The sequence below is a fragment of the Sinocyclocheilus grahami genome, unplaced genomic scaffold (genome assembly GCF_001515645.1).
Source record: "Sinocyclocheilus grahami isolate Dianchi unplaced genomic scaffold, SAMN03320097.WGS_v1.1 scaffold84.1, whole genome shotgun sequence".
Lineage (NCBI taxonomy): Eukaryota > Metazoa > Chordata > Actinopteri > Cypriniformes > Cyprinidae > Sinocyclocheilus > Sinocyclocheilus grahami.
This window is the reverse complement of record NW_015505263.1, coordinates 2,556,740-2,581,336: the sequence shown is the minus strand read 5'-3', so window position 1 is coordinate 2,581,336 and position 24,597 is coordinate 2,556,740. Positions and strand designations below refer to the sequence as shown.

Below are 24,597 nucleotides of genomic sequence, written 5' to 3'. Positions count from 1 at the left end.
ATGCACCAGTGCATTGTGGGTGAAGTTCACAGAGCGAATCACAGGGGATGCTGGGACTAATCAACGCTGAGTTCTGACACCTCGTCCCTGGATGAGACCAACAGGGGTGCAGTTACAATATCGCAACACAAACTACATAGTGAAAGAGTAATGGGGAGGAAAAAAACAGAGAAGGTACTTTGCCGTTTTCAGTTTCAGCATACCATTCACAGCTAGCGTGAAAGACCTTCCGTTTCAAGCCTTTTCTCTTTACCTTGATGAGCCCAATGTTTTCTAGTTGAGGTTTGGGAAGGTGCAGAAAAATCACAGCATTTCTCTCTTGGGGTGCGAGAATGGACAGAAGTGGCAGATAGGAAAGGACGACAAGAGAGAGGGGCAGAAAAGACGCAAAGTGATGTGGAATGTAAGAGAAAGTAGAGAAAGAATACAAAACAGACAGGAGGAAGAAAAAGAGAAGAGATACAAGACAAAGGTGTGAGCAGACTGAGAGGGAAAAACAGTAGCAGGTGCACATAAAATACAAGACAACAAATGCAAGAGCTGATCTCTCCACACGCTCATGAAGGTTTATTATTCATACACACACTCGCTCATCCACTCGACTTACACACACACAATGCAAAAAGATGTCAGGATTACCACCCACTAGTAGCTAAAGTCTAAAAACGAATGCTGTGACACCAACCTCAACAAAACGATACGACCATAGATGGTGGTTTTGAATAATACAAGGAAATCATCTGCAAAAGTTGCACCTGAATGCCTTCTGTAACGCAATCATGCTCAGCAGTAGGGTTCCGGAAGTAAAATGCCATTCACATGATGCAACATTATTTATAGAAATATCCCAAAAAAGACCTACACATGAGCTCTGTTGAAAAAGAGATCACGTACACTACCATTTTTAATGCTTTGTTTGATCAAAATTACAATCAAACAGTAATATTGTGAAATATTACAATTAAAATAACTGTTCTCTGTTTGAATAGATTTTAATCGTATTAAATTACATTTATACTGTGATGCAAAGATTTTTAACATCATTACTCCAGTCGTAAGGGTCAAGAAATATTTCTTATGATTGTGATTTATTGAAAACCGTTGTGCTGCTTAAGGCGTTTATGGAAACCATTATATAATTTCTTCAGTATTCTTTGCTGAATAGAAAGTAAAAAAAAAAAAAACAGCATTTATTTGAAACCGAAAACTCTTGTAATATTATAAATGCCTTAACTGTGACATTTAATCAATTTTAGCACTTAAACAATGTGTCCTTTATGAATAAAATTATACAGACATGTTGTAAAGGCAATCATTCAAACTGGATGTTCGCATTACAGCACAGCGGTAGTAGTGTTTACTGAAAAGAATGTATTGGTAAAATAGTCAGGCACAAAAATATCAGATTTAATTATGATCTGCAGCGATTTATGTGACATAGTTAATTCCACTCCTAAGAGACTTTGCACCTTTTTCTTTGATATGTTGTGATTCAATCAAGAGTTGGTTGAAGAACTCTTTATAAGGAATCTTTAAAAACGCTTACGGAACAGGAAAAATACTTCCGGAATGAAGGCTGCTAAAAAAGTTGGCAGCTGCCACTGCTGAGATCTATTATCCACATGAGAGCTGTTATACTGTACCATTCTGGTGACTCCATTCAACATTTACACAGATACACAGACATATGTGTGATATAAAGAATAGAAGATGAGGTGAGTGAAGCTGTGAGATCATGCTGGACACACACATGAATGCTAGGAACCTAGAGAGAGGTGAAGAAGAGTGTAAATGTTGGTCAGTATTAGGGATCTTGTGTGAACATGCCATGCAATGAATGCTCCAGACTTCCCACAGAAAACATGAAAAAAGAAGGGAACACGTTTCAGTCTAGAAAGAATCGAACAAACAAGATGAAGCGAAAAGAGAAGGAGCTCATAACGTCGTTACAAGCCAAACAAACGCAAAAGACAATCAGGCAGCCTCAGTGTACGGCATCTTTAGGAATCTTACCTTTAGATACACACAAGTGAAAGATTATGATCTGAAGGGGAAACAAAATAAACAAAAGAACAAATAACAAAAATTAAATGGGAATGAAAAAAAGAAAAGAAAAATGATCATTTGGGTTTAGAAGGTACCAGGAGCCCAACACAAAAGCCAGAATAAAAGCTTTGGGTTTGAAAAACAACTCGATTTGCATAAAATACAAAACTAAAGATCGTTTTTCAGCCCAAAAGCAAATTGTGTTGCAATGACTGAATTAAAACACAAATTAATTTGTGTGTATAGTCATGCATGTGAATGAAAGGCTTGAATAACGACTCTGTGTATTACATTCTCAGTGAGTGATTGGGGGAAATGATCAATGAATTCTCTTGAAATTATTCTCAGAAATTTCTTCCACAAAAAGGGCTTAAGGCTACTTCTGGACTGCCTTTGCTTCAAGTTCAGCTGCCATGTTCATTTTAATGTTAGCATTCCTGTAGCTAAAATAGTAGAGCATGATACTAGCAATGCCAAGGCCATGGCTTTGATTCGTAGAAAACGAAAGTTCATGTTCAAATATTTGAGGTCAGTAAGATTTTGTTTTGTAAGAAATTGTATTCAGCAAGGATGCATTAAATTGGTCAAAAGTAACTGTAAAGACATTTATCGAATCAAATAAATGCTGTTTTTTCACTTTCTATGCATCACGGTTTCTGCAACAATATTAAGCAGCACGACTGTTATCAACAGTGATAACTCCAGTTGGTGTTTGAAATGTAATAATATATCACAATTTTACTGTTTTTTTACTGCATTTTTGTCCAAATAAATGCAGACTTGGTGAGCATAACGGACTTCTTTCAAAAACCAAAAAATCTTAACGACACCAAACTTTTGAACGGTAGTGTTTTTGTATATCGAATGCAGTGTTGCTTCGGATAAAAGCATCTGCAAAATGCATGAAAATGTAAATGTAATGACTGGACAGAAATTACGTGTGCATGTGATTTTATAAGCCTGGAACTGAATGAAATTGTGAGTGAAGGTGAACAGTGAGTGGTGTAAAATGACAGATGAATTAAGAATCGATTCATTTAGTCAATGCCCACCTGCTTCAGAGGGAAGATGGTGGAAAGGTGCAGGGCAGAAAACACGAGCCGCGTAGTCCTCAAACGTTGTCGGTTCCAAGTGGTGCTGGACTATCGTCTCCAGATATCTCGCTCTCTCTTCGTAGCTGATAAACATATGAGTTAAAGTCAAACAAGATTGGTGCATCGATTTCATAAGCGACAAAAACATATCAATAGGGGTCAAACAGTTAGCCAGGATGCCATGGGTTAATAATTCTCCCATCATACTGTAAACCTTATTACGAAGCTGTCATTGCTTTACGTATGGTGACATTGGGTATCAATGGACATCTTACTGTCTGTGTTATTCGGTTAAGAAAAATGATGGTTTTGAGTAAATGGAAGGGATTGGATTATGTCGCTGTATGGGTTTAAAAACGGAGGGATTCTGTTAATGGGGACGATTTGATTAAGTAGACCGGTGGCATATGGTCTGTGCTGCATTCATAACTTAGTAAGCCAAGAGCACACGGTTCGGATCACGACGGATGCTGCGTCACTGGAGAAACTTGATGGAGGAGCGGCGAGAAACGGAGCGAGAAACTGAGGTCCTGCTGGGACGAGGCGGGGGGAAGATTCTCAGCTCTAGTTCTTTGAGTGTGTCTGCAGGTGAAGAGGAACACATAGGAAGTGTCTCCGTTAGGAAACTCAACACTCACGCAGATCTGTCGTTTGCCTTTTCCTGACTCCAGCAGACCTGTTTCCTGCCGACGGGTCCCGCTGTTTGAGAGCGAACCCTAGCGCGAGTGGGTGAGAGGTTCCCACAGAGGAGAAGAGAAAGCAGCTAGAGAAAGTGTCTGTGGGTGCGACGTAATTAGACACATGCTGTACTACAACCATAAGCAGAATATGACAGAGCCGTGACAGTCTTGACAGCCGTGTTAACAGCTTAGAATAGCATTCATATGGTGTCACTGACTAAAACATTCAGTCACGACTGCTACAAATGAATTCAAGACATCAGCTGTGGCCTCCCTGTTCTGCACTTCCAAATTATTAAAACTAAAAGTACCACTGTCTCATGAACCACTAACAGATAATTCAGCAGCCACAGACTAATTTATATTCTACAAAACTTGCCAGCCAAAATACATACACAAAATCCTATATACATAAGAAATTAATCAGACTTGAATATACAACATAAATGTAATAATATAACTACCATTCAAAAGATTCAAAAGTATGGGGTAAGTAATTTTTTTAAAAGAAATTACTACTTTTATTTAGCAAGGATGCATTAATTAAATTTTGAAGTAAAGACATTTATAATGTTACAAAAGATTTCTGTTCCAAATAACAGCTGCTTTATTTGAAATTTCTATTCATTAAAGAATCCTAAAAAATGTATCATGGTTTCCGTTATAAGCAGCACAACCGCTTACAAAATTGATAATAAAAATATTTTTTCTTGAGCACCAAATCAATTTAGAATGATTTCTGAAGGATCACGTGACGCTAAAGACTGGAGCAATGCCTCCTGAAAACTCAGGTTTGCCATCACAGCTTACATTGTTTAACATGTTTAAAAAGAAAATGGTTATTTTAAAGTGTAATAATATTTCACAATATTATTGTTCTTACTGTATTTTTGATTAAATAAATGCAGCCTTGGTGAGACTGAGATAAAAAAAAATCTACAGTAGAGTACATCTGCACAAAACAGAAGTTAAAATTTAGATGCCATTTAATGAATATGACGATGAAATATTTACATCTAAAATATATATTTTTAAAAAAGTACAAATATACAAAAAGTTTTAAAGCTGGAATTGGAAAGCTGCGGCTTTTTCTTCATTTTAGGTCACTAAAATGAAGAACCTGGTTTTAGACTAAAAAGTCTAAGAGTCTTGAGAGGTCTTGGTTTTGAATTGTCTGGTATTAGTCAAGATCTGGATCTTGGGGGTTTGTTACTGGTCTGGGTCTGACTGGGACTAGTCTTGACTACGACTCGTAGATGCCTCATGTCTAGAATAAGCTGCAAAGTGGACCAGCTTTTATGCCAATAGTCCGGCTACAACTGGGCAACCATTCCAACCAGCGAGAGCAGAGCGTGAGCAGCACCACTGTGCATCTTAATAGCCCTCTCAGAGCCGCCCAACATGTGGTCACCATCCTGAACCTGAGATGAGCCTCTAATGCCACACTGTCACCAAGACAACAAATCCTCTCCGCTGTTGACTTCAGATGCTCTTTGTGTGTCACAAAGAGAGAGGTAAAGGGAAAAACAGTTCTTCTTTTTCCCTTCTCTCTTTTTTGCACCATGTATTCACCCATATAACCCGGGCCTTGCATCCAGTGTAATTGAATTTTTGATGGGTGGTGTTTTTTTATGCCGGCTTGTTAAAAAGGAGAAAGTCCTTTTAAGAGAGTGCGTGCCGGGTTCTCGCACCCTCTCTAGCATCACATGCTAGAAGAGGAGAGGAGGATAAAAAAAAGAGCCTTTTGTGCATTACCAGAAACTCATTTTCCCTGTGGATGAAAGGCAGAAGGGGGGAAAAATACTCCTGGCCTCTTCCCCCCCCTCCTTCTGAGCTTTTCATTGTCACCACGCTGAACTCCTGGGCTCTGGAAGGAAAGAGAGAAATTGCCACTGAAGAGACAGCAAAAGTGAGCTTGTTAGCACATTAAAAGTGAAGGGCTCGTGGTGGGCTCCAGGAACAGTCCCTGGTGGTGTGTTAATTCAGCACTCCGAACATGCTGGTGCTGATAGCTTTCAAATTGATCACTCCTGCTACCCTCGATTTCATTCCCTCCCCCTCTCGAAGCCAGCGGCAGCGCTGGAGAACAGAAGCACGCCTCTGGAAAGGAGGAGAAGCTTTTCACGATGTCAAAGTAATGTCAGCCACCTTGACCCTGACAACTCCTCTATGACAACATGGTCTGGCGAACACTTTTAGGTAGACGACAATGACCTTTGAGAGACATCAGAACCGCTGGCATAACAAAACAATGACGATGGTGAAAATTTAAAGAATTAGCACCCTTTTAATTCATGATTGTGAATTTGAATTGAATTGGCCACACTCCACAGGAAGTTGGAATTGGAATATGAATTGGAATGACAGAAGAGGAATTTACTGACTGTAATTAACAGATAATTCTGGGAAATTAAGTTTCATTCCACCCTGGACCACAAAAATGTGATGAAATGTCAATAACAGTTTAATAAATTTGGGGTCAGTAGGATTTTTTCTTTTTCTCGCAGTTTGACAGATTTACAGATTTCTATTTCAAAATAAATGAAAAACAATTTCTATTGTTGAAAACAGTAGAATTTTTTTTCAGGTTTCTTTGATGAATAGAAAGTTCAGAAGAACAGCATTTATCTGAAATATAAATCTTTTGTAACATTATAAATGTCTTTATCATCATTTTTGATCAATTTAATTGATCTAAATAAAAGTATTAATTTCTCAAATTTCTTTCCCAAATTCTGATCTTTGGATCTTTCCATTCATCAAAGAAACCTGAAAAAATTTTACTCAACTGCTTTAAATTTTGATAATAATAATAATAATAATAAATGTTGAACAGCAAATCAGCATATCAGAATGATTTCTGAAGGATCATGTGACACTGAAGACTGGAGTAATGATGCTGAAAATTTAGCTTTGATCACAGGAATAAATTACATTTGACAATACATTCAAATAGAAAGCTGTTATTTTAAATAGTAAAAATATTTCACAATATTACTGCTTTTGCTGTATTTTGGATCAAATAAATGCAGGCTTGGTGAGCAGAAGAGAATTCTTTAAAAAACATTAAAAATCTTGCTGTTGAAAACTTTAGACTGGTAGTGTATATTAAGCAGCAAAACTATTTTCAACAATAATATAAGAGATGTTTCTTGAGCTACAAATCAGCATATTAGAATTATTTCTGAAGGATCATGTTACATTGAGGCTGGAGTAATGATGCTGAAAATTCAGCATTGCCATTACAGAAAAATTGAAATTGCATTTCAAAATATATTAAAATATAAATGAGTTATTTAAAATTGTAATAATTAATTTTTTTTCTGTATTTTCCAAAAATAAAAATAAAAATGCAGCCTTGTTAAGCATAAGAGACTTCAAAAACATTACAAAAAAATGTTACTGAACCCAAACTTTTCAACATTCAAAGTTTGTAAATCTGTTTTTCTATTTAAAAGTAAGTTACATGAACTTGAATTTCAATTCATTGTAATTCCACTTTCTTTACATTCAAATTTTTTTAATTTAAAGGGTTAGTTCACCCAAAAATGAAAATTAGCCCATAAATTACTCACCCTCAATGCATCCTAGGTGTATATGACTTTCTTCTTTCAGGCGAATCCAGTCGGAGTTATATAAAAAAATGTCTTTGATCTTTCAAGCTGTTTAATGCCACTCAGCAGGTGTTGCAGTACTTCAGTCCAAAAGAAGTGAAATAAAAAGCCCCCAGCCATAAAAAAAAAAAGTGTCTCACACGGCTCCGGGGGGTGAACAAAGGCCTCCTGTAGCGAATAGATGCATTTTTGTAAGAAAAATATCCATATTCAAAATGTAATAATCAATTTAATCTAGCTTGCCCTCACTGTTGTACACTGGAAGCAGCTCCGGGCGGATGACGTATTAGGTCAGAGCTGCGCATGCGCCGCTCAGAAGTGACGAACGCGGAAGCGCAGCAGAGAGATCAAAACAAAACAACGGTCACTAATTAGAAGTACAAAACGAGGATTTGTAAAGAATGTCAGAGGATTTCGATATAAGCCAAAAAGAGACTGGTTTTCCTTTGCTAAAGTAAGGAAACTTTGCTCCTGTTAACAAATGTTGGTTTTCACGAGACTCACTTTCACTACAACTGTTGGCGCAAGCTACATTAAAGTGATTATTACGTTTTGAATATGGATATTTTTCTTACAAAAATGCATCTATTCGCTACAGGAGGCCTTTGTTCACCCCCCAGAGCCGTGTGAGACATTTTTTTTAATGGATGGGCGCTTTTTATTTCACTTCTTTTGGACTGATGCATGCAACACCCACTGACTGGCATTGAACAGCTTGAAAGATCAAAGACAATTTTTATATAACTCCGACTGGATTCGTCTGAAAGAAGAAAGTCATATACACCTAGGAGGCATTGGGGGTGAGTAATTTATGGGCTAATTTTCATTTTTGGTTGAACTAACCGTTTAAGTTAATTCTGCATCCAGTTTGTCCCCTCAATTAAAATCAAATTTTCAATTTCAGCTACAACATATTCATTATACTGAACTGATGTCTAAATGAATAATAAAATACAATATGAACACAAATAAAAACGGGACATCTCAAAGAACATTTGTGCCTGGAAACTGTCGGTGAGTTCTGGGACAATCGAATGTGTGTCACGGCCAATATCCCCACTCTCCGAGAGCACAGCTATTCCCTGCTCTCACCTTGCAAATGAACACAGAACAGTAACTGAGGAGCCCGGTGAGAATACTGTCCCAAATTGCACACACACACACACACGCCTCATTTTAATTACACACATGATCAGTCATTTTCTCCACATGGTGTGCTTGTTATTATCTGTGCTGAGAATTCCTCTGTACGACAGCATTGGCACCTTTCAAAAGAAACCCAGAACAGGATCCACAGCCCCACAGAGAGAGCCACTGTCCGGCTGCTGAACAGCTCTCGTATCCTCACAAACAACTCGGTGGGATACGCACAGAGGAGTCCGCTCACTCAAACCACAAACCGCAGGGTCTCCACGGGTGCTTTTGTCAGGACACGTCTGTCAAACCCTGTGAGAAATCACTTAGCCGATTTACGGTTTCAGTCACGCTGCTTAAAGGAATAGGTCACCCAATATGAAATTTGCTGAACATTTACTCACCCTCAGAACATCACAGATGTAGATGAGTTTCTTTCTTTATCAGAACAGATTTGGAGAAATTAAGCATTACATCACTTGCTCACCAATGTGAATGGGTGCCGTCAGAATGAAAGTCCAAATACCTGATAAAAATATGACCATAATCCACAAGAGTTTATCAATTAGCCTCTTGTGAAGCAAAAAGTTACATGTTTGTAAGGAACAAATCCATTTAAGGCACTTTAACTTTAAACCATTACTTCTAGTCAGTCCATAATCTATAATAACGCTTCCTCCAGTTCCTCCCTGTTGTCTTCTCACATCAAAATCCACCAAAATATTTGTTTAGAACGGTTTTAGACTGTTGTTTTCAATTGTAAACTGTGCTTGATGTGGATATTTCTTTTCTGATTCAGATACGACGACTTCCAATGAAGAATGCAATGTTCTTATAATAGAGGACTTGTATTTTATTGCAGATTATTAGTTTTTATCATCTCATTTTCATCTCAAGTGATGTAATGCTAAATTACTCAAGGACCTGTTCCAATGAAGAAACAAACTCATCTACATCTTGGAAGGCCTCAGAAAGAGTAATGTTTCAGCAAATTGTAATTTTTATGTGAACTATTCCTTTAAATGGAGTGTTTCCAAGTCTACACTTCTAAACTAACCTTTGCTGTTAAAATCTGCCATCGATTAAGAAATCTAATCAGATCTACCCACTTATACACACTGAAAAATTCTACAGCAAATATTAAAATGTTGATCAAACCAACTTAGAAAATAAACCTTAAAAATTAAGATATGAGCAGCCAAAATCCGCCAATACAAATTCATCCGCACCAACGCTGGAGAGGCAGAGAGAAAGAGAACGAGATCAGAAAAGTGTCAGAGAAAAACATCACACAAATAATCAAATTTGAGGAGTTTTACAGAGTATAATTACAGAAATCTATGTGTGCCCTGAAGTGCAGGCTAATCAGTTTATTTTTCCATCTGATGCCTGCTGATATCGTGGCCCTAACAGTGATTTTATTAGCGAGGCACGGTGCTGCGGCTGGCTGCCATATCCCCGTCATTACGGCCAATGTCTCCGCGTGGCACAAGCAGATGAGAGGAGAGATAGCCCAGGCTAATGCACCGTTGCCTGGGGCTCCGAGACACTGATCTGGGCCCGGGCTCCAGCATCACAGCCTCTTCTATTAATCTCCGCTGAAACCAAATTGAAGGGCTCGTGAAATACAGCCCCGAGAGCGGCCGGCCCGATTTATCGCCCTGCGTCCTGTCCCCGCGCCCCAGGGGGAAAGTGATGTGCGTGCTGCCATTGCAAATGCAACATTTATTTAACATTCACGACGTGCAAGTCAGCGGTAATGCAATCAGAGAGGGCTGCGTGTACGCCGAGCTACATGTACGTGGCGGGTCTGATTAGTAGGAATGAGTGAAGGTGGGCTTGCCATCTGCCTCCTGTGCATGTCTTTTTTAAACAGTAACCTGATTTTGTGGTTTTACTGAGAGTGGAGTTTTTCACCACGGCTTTCAAATGCCATGGCTATTAATTCTTTAAATCACATTTAGCTTCGCAGAAACAGTCGAGGTCTGAATTTGCACATGGAGTGTTTATCTTCTAACATGTTTCAGCAGGTTCTGATGCGCCGCTGGACAAACTTGCAACATTTAAATAAAATAATACATTATTATCCAATTCTGTGGATTATCTTCAAAGCTCTACCAGTCAAAACAATATCAGATGATATCAGATATTTGTATTACTTTTTTCTTTTTATTTGGGCCCTTATTCATGTAGAATTAGGCAATTCTAGACACTTCTAGAATATTCCACCTCCCTAAAAATTTGACTGATTATGTAATTTCTCTTACTACGAACAAAGGCTGCAGGAATGTTCTGGGGTAGTTCATTCTGGATTCACCCCCTTACAAGTTATTAAAAAAGGTAAAGTAAAACTTTCATAAAACTAATAAAAATTCATAGAACTAATTAGGAAATACATGCAAAAAGCTTAAAAAAGTCAAACTTTCAAAGACAGACAGACACAGACAGACAGACAGAGACAGATAGATAGATAGAACGACAGAATGACAATAGAATAAATGAAAGACAGACAGACAATATATAGACGATAGACAGAAAGACATACAGATAAGAGAAAGACAGGGAGACAGAACAACAGATATAATGGTAGAACGAATGACAGAATGACAGATAAAATGAGATAAAAATAGACAAATAGATAGACAGAATCATAGACAGAACAACAGAATGTTAGAACGACAGACAGAGCGATAGAACAATAGATTCAGAAGTCATTAAAAAAAGTAAAGTAAAACTTTCATAAAACAAAGAAAAATTAATAGAACTAATTTGGAAATACATGCAAAAAGCTGTTTTTGAGACAAACTTTCAAAGATAGACAGACAGATAGACAGAGACAGACATGCGTCTCTGCTACACTAACCACAAACTTCATGAGAAGCCTGCAGCGCATCCTAAACACTTCGTAAGAGTCAGACCCACATTCCCCATCGCCATGCACCCCCAGGGAGCTTGTTGTTTACCAATCTATCCCGAGCCGGAGGAGGCTACACAACAACATTTTCTTTTCTGTTAACTCCCCCTGCACCTCACTCATTCACACACGGCCTGTGTTTGACTGACTGGAAAGTAATCATAGACAGAACAACAGAATGTTAGAACGACAGACAGAGCGATAGAACAATAGATTCAGAAGTCATTAAAAAAAGTAAAGAAAAACTTTCATAAAACAAAGAAAAATTAATAGAACTAATTTGGAAATACATGCAAAAAGCTGTTTTTGAGACAAACTTTCAAAGATAGACAGACAGATAGACAGAGACAGATATGCGTCTCTGCTACACTAACCACAAACTTCATGAGAAGCCTGCAGCGCATCCTAAACACTTCGTAAGAGTCAGACCCACATTCCCCATCGCCATGCACCCCCAGGGAGCTTGTTGTTTACCAATCTATCCCGAGCCGGAGGAGGCTACACAACAACATTTTCTTTTCTGTTAACACACCCTGCACCTCACTCATTCACACACGGCCTGTGTTTGACTGACTGGAAAGTCTGGGGATGAAGCTGTCGGTGCTAACAGGTCAAAACAGGAGAGACGTTAGGAGGAATGGCTGGCTCAGTGATTGATTGACATATTAATGCCACTGATGTGAACTGTGCTGGAAAAAAACAACTTTTGCAGTTACAATAATGACTAATGCACAAAATAAAGACATAGACAGACAGAAAGAGAAAGAAAATGGCATAAGCAATTAAGCACTGACCCCACCATTACCCAAAACCCCCCCTTAATCTGTTCCACCCCCTTTTTCGCACTGATGGGACAATTAGTGAATAGTGCAACCTTCCATCCCCCTTTACACACACACACACACACACCAGCAGACCACGTTGTTACTGGGACACAATAGGGTCCATTGTGAGAGCTGGCAGTGTGTGGCAGCGCTGCCCGTTAGGCATTTGGCTGTGGCTACGTCGTGTGTGTGTGTGCACTCGCGGGCCGCTCAAGCATGGGGACAAAAGGGGAAGCGCTGGCCTGCTGCTTCCATCAGCTCGGTTGCCTTTGGAAAAGCCAGAGTCAGAAGGAAGGAGGCTATGACCCAAACCTCTTCCACTCTCTCTGCTATCACACCCTGCCATATGCTGACCCCAGCAGCCCGGCACTTATCGCTGCCAATCAGCAGCCAGCGGGCCTGCCCCCGCTGTCACGCCAGAGCTGGAACGGTCCCACACACACCACTGGACTGGCACGGCCAATTGGGAAGCCGCTTAGCATGTCCCCTCCTCTCCCCCTGCGTCCCAATCGACCACTGACAGATGGAAGATGGCCGTGACTCTTAGACTTACGTGTTTTTTTTTCCTTGCAGAGTCCAAGCCATCAACACCCAATCTCCCCCTAGCCAACTCGCAGCCGCGAGCCAGGCGGATCAGATAATGTGGGTTTCTCTCGCCGTGCAATCAGGGCTTGAAGGACCAGATCTAGATCCACTTCATTCCAGGATGCGTTACAAGAAGACTAGCAGCTGTAGCGATCCAGTAGCCTGGGGTTGAGACAGGTCAACTAGCTCTAATCGAAGTGGGGTGTTTAAAACGCACACACACTTCCACATATGGCAGCCCAGAACATTTTATCACTCAGACCCAACATGGTGCCCTAGAGACTAAGGCTGCTTGGAAGGCCCCGAGCTCGGGCTCTTTTTCCACACATGGCCCTTTGGATTACTCCTGTGCTATCTGTGGTTTAACCCTGTTATTTTGTCTGCCCAGCATTCATAACACTGACCCACGCCAGCTACCTGCAGTTTTTTTCCCCTTTCCCTCCAACAGATATTAAGACCAAAGAGGCGCCTTTCTCTCCATTCCAGGCCCTAATTTCACAGTCATGCCGAATGAGGGATCAGTGCGCGGGGAGGCAGATGGACGCAGCCCGGGGCCAAGAGAAGGAACTGGAACTTAGAGTCAGGCACAAGAGAGGTTGAGGCGTGTTGGCTTACAGATTGAGAAAAGAGAAGAGATGAAGAAGGAAAAAAAAAAAAGTGAGAACAGCGAATTAAAAAGTTTATAAAGTTTCAGGGCAAAAATTTGGGAAAAAATATGTTTTGACAAAGCTTGAAAAAGGCATACTGCAGACTTTTTATAAAAGGAAAATGCTGGTCTGCCTTTCTTAAATCTAGATAATTTACCTCACAACACATGTCTCTGCTGAGCTAAAGAGGGGCTACTGTGATCATGCATCAGCTGGTGCATCATTTGAACATTTCTTAATGAGGACCTCTTTAGCAAGAACAGCACCTGACATTTGCATCCAGACCAAATCTAATTTTTTTTTCTGTGAAACTAAAGGTGGTAAACTGAGGCTCGGCGTGCAATGCAATTCAGGTGGAAGAAAATGAGTATGATTATACAGATGGAAAAAGACTTGAAAGCCAATGTATTTTTTCCAAGTGTACTTATTTTAACTACTTCTTTCAAATTACACAAATCAACCGAGACAGTGTGACGGCAACCAGTGCAGTCCAATTCATCCAATCATCGACTCTTATGATTTAATTCTTTAAGTGAATCAAAAGCATACAGAATGACCATTGTAGCCTAAATCCCAAAACAAAATATTCTATTGATCCGGTTCTTTTAGTGACTTAAATAACATACATTGTATTATACGACCAGTGTAAAGTGAATCCCCAAATGAATGACTCTTATGTGTTGGTTCTTTTAGTGAACCAAAAACAGACATGTAGCCTAAATCCAAAACGATAGACTCTTATGAGTCGGTTCTTCTAATGAAACATACAGCATGAACAATATAGCATATTTAATGAACAAATGACTCTTAGGAACTGGTTTTATTAGTGATTCAAAAACACAGTGTAACCAGCATAGCCTGAATCCTGAAATGAACCACTCCTATGAACCGGTTCATTTGTTGAATCAAAAACAAAAAACACCAGCACAATTAGTTAATCATTTTTTTAACTAAACCAAAAAAACCAATGTAACTCGATTCCCAACAGAAACTAAATAATAATGTAATGCATGTGTGTTATTGCATTAGCAGTAGAAAACCTTTCATAAGTAAGCAATTCTAAGAAAAAAATAATTACTACAATATACTCAAATGAATCAGAATTTAACCAAAGTGAATCAAATTTGAGAGCTTGAGAATTGGAATTGAATCAATTTTGGAAAACTATCGATACCCAACCCTAAAATTCTAGATATCTCATAATTTATGACCTTACGATGAGGGTGAGTGGAACGAATTTGATGATGGCTCATGACTAGTTCCTTATGAGGACTGAACCAGCAACTTTGCCAGCTCTGCACTTTAACTACTACACCACACCTCCCGTTAGTGATTGATTCAGAGATATGAGGATGTTAGAGGGGCAATTAGGCTACATCACTTTCTCTCTCTCGGCAATGACTGCATGTGGCGGCACCATCAACAGGTAAGCAGGAGATACTGTGACTTCCTTCCTTACATCCCTGGGGTCCTCTCAGTCTCACGGCCCGTTTTCACTGTAGGAGAGCAGCTCGTCTGGCACATAGATCTTCTAATCACTACTAGCCTGCCATCCATCCCTCACAGTCATCAATTATTGAAACAACAGAATGAAAAGAAGGTGTGAGGGCGCTCAAAGAAAGAGAAAAAAGAGGGAGGGATAGTTTCAAAATAAATGGAATCAGACTGAAAGAAAAACAGACCGAGTGAGAAAAGAGAAAGACGGAGAGAGAGAAAAGGTTTGGAGAGACATCCGTCGATAATGACAGATTACTGTAATTCAGGCTGTCAGGAGCATCGACCTGTGCGGCTCATGCCAATCAATAGCTCAGTCCACTATCGAGCTTCGCGCAGGCACACAGATGGGCGAGATTGCTGCGAGCGAAAGACTCAAGCTGAGCCAAACAATCTCTCTGGCTTGGAGGACATGGCAGATGAGAATCGCTTCCCCCCCCTTTTCTCTCTCTCTTTTTCTCCCCTCCTCTCCGACTTCGCTTTGTTTTCTGGAAGTAGCATCTCTTTGAGAAGAAAAGAGCGCTCTTAAAGAAAGGTTAAAGGTCTTTGGTGCCAACGATGCAAGAGAGGTTGGATTTGGACTTGGAAATGTTCGGATACTGAACATTATCTAAAGCATACAGTGGCTGTAATTAGTTAGCAATAACTGATTTTGGACAAAACAAAGCAGACTGTCAAAGTAAAAGAAACTAGATTTTTATAGTGGCATTTGACCTTGCAAAAATGATGATGGGTGGTCGGTTGCTATAAGTTCAAATCCAGGCTGCTTGTCTCATTCTGACCAAAGGCCTTCTTTCTTAAAAATTGCTTTTTTCTTTTCAAAATGATGATCCTTTAAGAGTCAAAGGAGCCAACCATCAATAATATTCTGGTCTATAGATATGGCTCAGGTTCATCTTTCAGTGTAAAACTATGGGATTTTTCCCACTTGCCAGTCCAATCACTTAAAGCAATAGCTAAAGTTTAATACTAAAAGTCCAAATCACTAACCCTAAAACATACTACTATTATATTAGACAGCCCTAATATTACGTAAAGGCAAACAAGCCAAAACTACTACTATTCAAGCTTATTTTGAGAGACAATACATGTAGTGTTACTTATGTATAATAATAACTTTTAATAATAACTTGTATGTCTAACAAAAAAGAGGTTGAAAAAGCCTAAAAAAAAGATTAAATACAACAGCAAAGGATTAGATCGTGTGACAGAGAAAAAGAGAGACAGAAAAGAACGCTAAATTGCCAGAGAAGCATTTCAAAAGCAAATGGCTGTGCATCACGGTTAGCAGACACTGAGGAGTGATCAGAATGATTCCATCACCCGCCTGACTGGGTGAGCAGAGAGCGGTGCTCTACATGCGCAGAGCTGAGAAATAAGACATCAATAATTATCGAGCGGCTCTACCTGCTCCCATCAGAATCAACCTGACCGCTCTCAAGTCAATCCGTACACACGTGAGCCAGGTCTGCATGGCAGGATGAGACAGCAGAAAACCAACCAAGCAGGCTGTAACAATGATAATAGGCTTCTGCCACCTTAAACATGACAAAAGCTCACATGTGCACTCGTTAAAGTCTGGAAAAGGATACAAATTTTGGTAAAGAGGGATGAGGGATTTCAGAGCTCTGCTGGCGTTGATGGCCGTGGCTCGCACCACTGTGGGTAAGATATTTCCATCCACTATGGCTCCATCAAACAAGGGACCAAAGAACAGCACCTGTGGAAAGTGAGATGACATGATATATGAACACTTAATGGCCTGTGAAGAGCAAAATGTGAGCAGATCCAAGCAGGAACAAAACACACATTTCAATCAGTATTAAGGCCTATTCACACTCCCATTTTTGTGGAAACCATGATACATTTTCAGGATTCTTTGATGAAAAGAAAGTCTAAAAGAACAGCATTTATTTGACATTTTTTGTAACATTATAAAGGTATTGATTTATACTTATATAAACAGAATGTGTCTTTGCTGAATGAAAGTATTAATTTCTTTCAAAATAACTATCTTATCGACCCCAAACTCTAGAACGGTAGTGAATTTTAATTTTTTTCAGATGAACATTATATTCAGGTAAACTTTTGTTTTCAGAATGAATAGTTTTGGTCTAAAGCATTGTTTGCAAATACTTAGTTTTACCATACTTTTTGTGAACAGGACTTTACGCATCCTATAAGCTAGCAGCTTTATCCTTCAAATAAAAGGAGGCATGGAAATGTCAAAACCTCCGACGTATTTCATCCTGTTACATAAAAAATATCCCTGACATTAAGAAGAAAAGACACAGTGAATAGCCCTCATGCACTGAAATGGGGTCTAAATGGACTTTCATAAAAGCCAGGCCTCATCTTTCTTTATCTCTCCATCTTTCTACATTTCCTCAGACTGCATGAAAGACTGAGCCTCTCGTCTCGGATCCATCTCCACAGCGGAATTCGATTCTGAGAATCCCATTCATTCAATTAGCCCTGACATAACTGAGCAGGAAGCAATGGCTGGTAGTGCCCAAAGACAGATATGCTTCCACTGTCTCCTGTACCAAACATTGAGCTCATTTACAGAACAACAAATGGATGTGATGCACAAACAAATATCTCTGCTTTACTGTATACCGATCTCGCTGTTCAGCAGCCATTAAAATCATTTTTTCCAGTTTAAAGTATGGACGAGGGTTTCAGGGAATTGGAATGCATTTAGCCTATAGGCCCATTCAGACAATTTGCTTCAATTAAATGGTTAAAAAAAACGAATTCACAAGTGTCAAAAAGAGTCCAAGGTGTCACGTTCTTTTGGTAATAAAATTAATATTTATTTATATAACGCTGTTCATTATTAGTGTTTTACACTACCGTTCAAAATTTTGAGGTGCGAAAATTTTTGCAATATTTTTTTAAAAGTCTCATATGATCACCAAGGCTATAAGTATTGATCAAAAATACAGTAAAAACGTAATACTGTGAAATAGTATTTAATTTAAACAATTACAATTTAAATCAACTGTTTCTTATTTTTATATATTTTAAAATGTAATTTTGTCCTGTGACACAAAGCTGAATTTTCAGCATCATTACTCCAGTCTTCAGTGTCACATGATCCTTCAGAAATCAGTTGTGCTGTGAAACTATGATTCATTTTGCAGGTTTCTTTTATGAATAGAAAGTACAAAGAACATTTATATGAAATTTATTTTTTTAAAGATTGTAACTGATTTTTGAATAATTAAATTCCTTATTGTTAAATAAAAATATGAATTACATAAAAAAATTAAAAAAATCTAATTGGCCCCACATTTTTGAACAGTAGTGTATATCCAACATTTTATCCCCATCCTGCACTTTTACTCACAGATAAAGTTTTCTACTAGAGTCAGGTGCTTTAAATATGTTTCACAAATCTATTTGAATAAATTAAAAAGATTAAAAAATGATTTAATTCATAAAATTATTTGTTTGTGACATGTCTAGTTACAGACAGGAATCAGAAACAACTAAATGACAGTTTTTTGTCCTTATTGGTTCACTGTTGCGCTCACCTCGGGTTTTTTGATGATCTGGATGCTGTACATGTGGTTCTTCATGGGGTAGATGATGATGAGCACGTCTCCAAACTCAGTAGGAATGATGCCTCTCCGGTAGTCCCGCGAGTGCTCGGACCAAACGATGTGCACTTCGTCGTTACCCAAGTGTCTTAACTGTATGGAGAGAGAGAATACATAAAAGATGTCATTTAGATTATGCTTTTGTCCAAACAGATTTAAAGTATACTTATTAAAGATATGGTTCCTCTATAGTAACTTAATGCTGAATGGTGATACCTCACTTTCATTGTGGGGTTCACATGCATAATACACTTGTATGCATTGTTTACTCCGTAACAATACAAGAAGCCTTGAGTTTGTATGCTGGTCATATTTTATGACCGTCATGTTCTCCAAAACAAAAGCAAAAATTGAACTGGTTTGAATTGAATCTCGACTGCATGTAGCCGTGGTACAGTGCTATCCACTCCAGCGTTATTAACCTTGCGCTGTGACAGTTGAGTGAACGGACACTCGGTCCGTCTCTCCTCCTCTCATCTATCTTCCACCGATCACTCCATCTTCCCGGGACCCACTCAATCACTGCCAAGGCCATGGGCACAGCGACCCGTCAACTGTCCCGGGCGACGGCCGCAACCTTTATGCAACTAATGACAAATTCTGTCCTTTGGACTCAGCGATGGACATTGTTTATTTCTTTAACTGCAGAGTTCTACTTTGCAGTTACAGCTCAAGCTATTTAAAACAGCAAGGATCATGGGAACGTGAAGCTGAGCAGGTCCAAAATGAATACTCTCCAACCTTCAAATGTATATAGCAGTGACTAGTTTTTATGTGATGCTACAAAAAAATAAAAGCAGCAAAATAATTGCCATAAGGTAATATAACATAATAACTTAATAATAATATATAAATATATAATAATAAGTAGATAAAAGTAAAAAAAATAAAAATAAAACATTTAAAAAAGATAAACTATTTAACATTATGATAATATATTTAATTAATACAAATATTTAATAACATATGCACTGATTTATTTTGATGAACTACAAACAAAATTTATGGCCACTGAATTTTCTCAAATCACTTGCAATTGGCAAGTGAAAATGTTTTTATATAATAAATTCTCTGAATTTAGTCGCAATTGTGTGCCAGAAAGACAATAAATATATAATATAAAAAACTAAATATATTTAAAAAATATATATATATTTATTAACTTCACCGATTTTTAAATTTTATAATGAAATATTATATTAAAATAATTATAATTAAATAATATTTAATAAATATATTTTAGAATAATACATTGATTATCATTTTCATGGACAATAACGGCTGACAAATGTTCTCAATTCCCTGGCAATTGGCAAGTATAGACATTTTTTTTAATCCTTCAGAGAGCATGTTAGACAATAAACATTGCATAAAACAGCAGCTGTAAGAAGAAAAAAAAAAAAGCAGAAAAATAAATGTGTGTACGCTGTGGCACCAGCGGCTGCACTGCTGACACACTTTAGTGTCTAGTTAACATGGTTTAGGAGTTGCTATCGGAAGATCGTGCTCTGGATAGCCTCTCCAGCAGCCCTTGCAAATCCAATTTGCCTCTGAGAAGTCATGATAGGCAATGCAGCACAGGGACAGACCCAATCTAATTTGGGTGGAATATAGCCGTGTGTGGCATGGAGGTCCCCTCAGCTCCCCTGCAGGGCAGGGACAGCAGTCCAAAAAAAAACCTTCACCGGCCCAACCGCCCCACACGTCACTTCACCTCATGCCTCGTGCTCAAATTACAGCCATGAATTACATCCAGCCTTCAGCTGCACTGCCGCAGACCAGGGACTGCCATTTCGTTCCAGGGTGTGTGTCCGTGTGACAAAATGATTGGAGTTTTATAGGATGATAAGGTGGTCTGGACTGAGAGATTTCTTTCATCTCTCAGCCATCTTTGTTTAATCATGTAATATCATTCTGAGAAATGCCACATTCGATTGGCGGCCCTTAGTGCAGATCGTGGCAACATTCTGGTAGAAATTCAAACGGCCCATCCTCATTGTGATAAGAAGATATAGATCTGCATTAAATTTATTATTGCAAGATGTGCTCAGTCACTTCAATGACACAAAAACAGAGAGAAAAGAAATGTTTGAATTATAGAAGAAAAGTGATCTGGCTTACCGCAGTTATGGTAATGAATGCATAAATCCTTGATTTTACGGTGTTAAAAAGATGCATGTTTTGTACAGTTCTGCATTTTAATTTCCTCCTAAAACCCCCATGTACTGTATATGTGTCATATTTTAGATGACTTTAACTCTAACAATTTTTGCTACTGTACTTTATATCTACTGTTCAGAGGTTTAGGGTCAGTAAGATAAAAAAAAAAAAAAAAGTATACTTTTATTCCTCAAGGATGCATGAAATTGATTTAAAAGAGGCATGACATGCCTTTATACTGTTAAAAAGATTTCTACTTTAAATAATTGCTGTTTTTTGGAACTTTCAAGATAGCAAAGAATCCTGAAAAAAAAAGTTTCCACAAAAATATTAAGCAACACTGATACGAAATGCACAAAATTAAAATTAGCGCACTAGAATTGTTTCTGAAGGATCATGTGACACTGAAGGCTGAAGCAATGGAGTACTGGAAAATTCAGCTTTGCATCACAGAAATAAATTATATTTTAAGACAGAAAACAGTTATTTGAAATTTTAATAATTTACTAAATCGCTTTATTGTATTTTGATCAGATAAATGCAGGATTGGTGAGTATAACAGACTTTCTTAAAAACATTATATTACTAACCCCAAACCTTTGAATGATAGTGTGATGTGAAATATAAAAATTACCTGATGAGTGAGTGGCCAACCTCTTCTCAAATAAAATGAGTAACAACAAAGTAGCCAGGACTGAAAGATGCTCTTTCATCTCGGCTATCTTAGTTTAAATCATATATCATCATGAAAAATGGCACATCAGTTTGTAGCATCACATCAGAAATTCATTCAACACAATAGCCTTTTCTTCTGATAAATATTTAAAAAAATCTGCATTAGTTTTTTTTAAGCACTTTTTGGTGCATTTGTACATTTTACAATCTTTTGAGCTCAAATTTGTACAAATGCGCAGGAAAAAAAGTGATGAACTGAACAAAAAACTGAAGAAAAAAATGAACAGAAAAGGTGTCCGTAATGAGAAACTGTGTTACATGAGCTACATTGTATACCTATGTTGCATTTTATTTTTCTCTCTGAATTTCACTCATTTAAGATAACTTTCCACCCTCTTGCTGGTCTGTTCTTACTACTGTACTTTCTATATGAAGATCAATCAAACACTTATCTGCAAATCTACAGTTCTACATTTCTTTCTGATTGAGTTGTACTCAGAAATATGGCACAGAAGTAAAATCATGTTGACTTTAATGTGCATGTCATTCATAATCCTCCATTTCTCTTAACAAGGACAAATACTGGTTTTAAAAAAGTGGGCCACAAAAACAGACCTAACATCTTGTCATCCTTCTGCTTAAAGCCAATTACAGTCCAACATCTTCCCGACAATATCCCACAACCCCCCTTTCAGCATACCTGCCCAGCTCATAAAAACAGAGAAGATACAATAAGCTGTAGGCGAGACCATTTCAGACTAAACGTGGCAATCTAATTAGAGCCACCCTTTACCTACCCAATAAGCGGCCCATGAAACGTCCTTCTTACGGTCCACTGTAGCCCTCCCTCCCTCCCCACTGTCCCTCGCAGCAATATCACATTTCTATCTGCGTTCATTAATAAGTCTTTGGGGTGCATTAGCACCTTATCGCCTCGTCTCTGCCCCAGAAGACGTATGAGTGAGGAAGTGAGGGGACAGCTCTAATGACAAACGATTGGTCATTCGGCATGGGGCTGGCCGCTCCACAAACAGCCCCATATCACAGCCTTCCAGCCTAGCTCATTAAGGATAATGCTGCACATTATTAGATTTGTGCTGCCTATGTGAACGGAAAAAAATACCCATGCAGACAGACATTTGCGGGTGTTTCTTCAAGTACGGACACTTTAATGTCCCAGGGGTTGATTTTTATTCTAACTAACAGCTTGTACCAGTTCTTTTTGTTATATGAAGGTCACAATAAACTGACTTGGCATAGCAACTTTTTACCATGCCTTTATTTTTGCTACTATATTTTATTGCTTACCTTTGTCTCAGTTTGACTTTGTTTGTTTGTGTTCAGCTTCTGTGGCTATTTTCATGGTGAGAAATATTATGGCTAAATTACATCATGTTTTTATAATTTATTTTTGTTCAAAACGCCAAAACTGTATTTGGCGTAACTCTGTTAAAAATCTCTTCAAAAGAGTTAACTGAATAAAAGTTTTCTCAAAGGGTTAACAACAGCGCAATCTAATAAAACATGCTTAATGGATAAAGGGATTCTACCTTTGTTCCAGATCCAGAACTTCAATCTTAAAACATGAAAATCCACAATAAACATATTAGCATTTTTTAAGACTGATTTATCGTAAAGAAATAATCATAACACATTTCAATATTTATCAAGCCAAAATATATATTAAAAGAAAACAAAACACCTGTTTTTCAGTTGTGGTTTGATTACCATTACCAATTTTGCCATTAATCATAATAATAATAATGATTTTGACCATTTTCCCCCAAAAGTTATACTTGTTTACAATCAGACAAAAGTGTCCGTGGAAAAAAGTGTGATACGTAAAGAGAAAAGTAAATATAACTTGAACAAAATATTTTACTTGCATCATTTCCAGTCAATTTATGCAAGAAAATATAAAAATTTTAATTGTGTATATTTAGGATACATGTTTGCAATGAAATTAGCCTTAGCAAGACAAAGTAGTCTTTTTGCCATCGTCATTTCCACCATTGAATACTATTAAACAGTACATCATTTGAGATGAGTGTGTACACTGATGGATTTTATTAGTAGACATAAAATAAACTAGTTAGAATGTAAAAAGTGTGTTTAAAGAATGTTTAATTTATAAAAGCCCACAGGGCAAAAAAGTGCCTATAGTTGAAGAAACACCCTTACAAAGAGAAAAACTAGAGAGCAATGTTTCTCCATAAGGTCACATCGACTGCGAGGAAGAGTGAGAAAAAGAAAGGGTGTGACATCCCTCTTTAAATAAAAGAGAGACAAGATAAAAGCCAGTGGGAGAGGCAGAACGAGAGAATAAAGTACAGCTGTTAGGAGTCATTACTTTCTCCTTTTCTCTGTTCCGATAGCAGATAGGACCTTTTCTCTCTATGGGGAACCCAGAAACACAAAAGCGCAGCTCTCGGCAGGTATAAGTGTCCCACCCCTCAGATTAGCCTGGGTTAGGTTTAATGATGAGGTGTGAACGCACAGGTCAGTGAGGTTCTGTGTCCCACTTCACCAATCGCACAGGAGGAGCAGAGCCACACTGCTGGAGACAACTCTAGACAGAAGAGCTATGAAAGAAATGACACAGACTACAATCTAAAAGGCCTGCCACAGGTGAGCTGGCAGGGGGAAAGTTTAACTCTTTAGAGAATCAGCAGCTTTTGAGAGAAGGAAAACAAGATTTCTCCTTGTTGTTTTGAGACTGGTGTACTTTCACGAGGCAAAGCTTCAGTCTAGTTGGCCAAGCTGCAAAATGGGTTATTTAGACGTAAAAATAACACTGTTCAGAAATACCTTCTTCGTGTTTAGCAGAAGATAGTATGTCATACAGAATGCAGAGGTTATTTACATAAAGTCCTAAAACTCTAAGTATCAGTATGTGATAAAAATCTGTTTTGTTCATTGTTAATTAAAACTATAATTAAATGAAATCAAGAAAAAAAAGGATTAAAAAAAGTTAAACTTCAAATTATTGCCTTGGCAACTAACTGAAAAAAAGTGATGATTTACTAATAAATGAAATACAAATAAATTAAAACTATATAGAAATATAAAAAAACCAACTAATAAAAATGGCATAAGCATATAACAAAATTACTAAAACTTTAAAT

The 24,597-nt window shown here is 38.0% G+C and overlaps 1 protein-coding gene across 1 annotated transcript in view; it reads right to left on the bottom strand.

Moving 5' to 3' along the window:
• LOC107586611 (ral GTPase-activating protein subunit alpha-1-like) overlaps positions 1-24,597 on the bottom strand; it is a 68,904-nt gene that overhangs the window by 1,102 nt on the left and 43,205 nt on the right. Inside the window, exons 36-38 of the mRNA XM_016274062.1 lie at positions 18,572-18,730; positions 16,625-16,752; positions 3,099-3,223 (exon numbers count right to left, since the gene is read on the bottom strand). Of these exons, the coding sequence (XP_016129548.1) occupies positions 3,099-3,223; positions 16,625-16,752; positions 18,572-18,730 (412 nt within the window). The remainder of the gene's footprint in view (positions 1-3,098; positions 3,224-16,624; positions 16,753-18,571; positions 18,731-24,597) is intronic.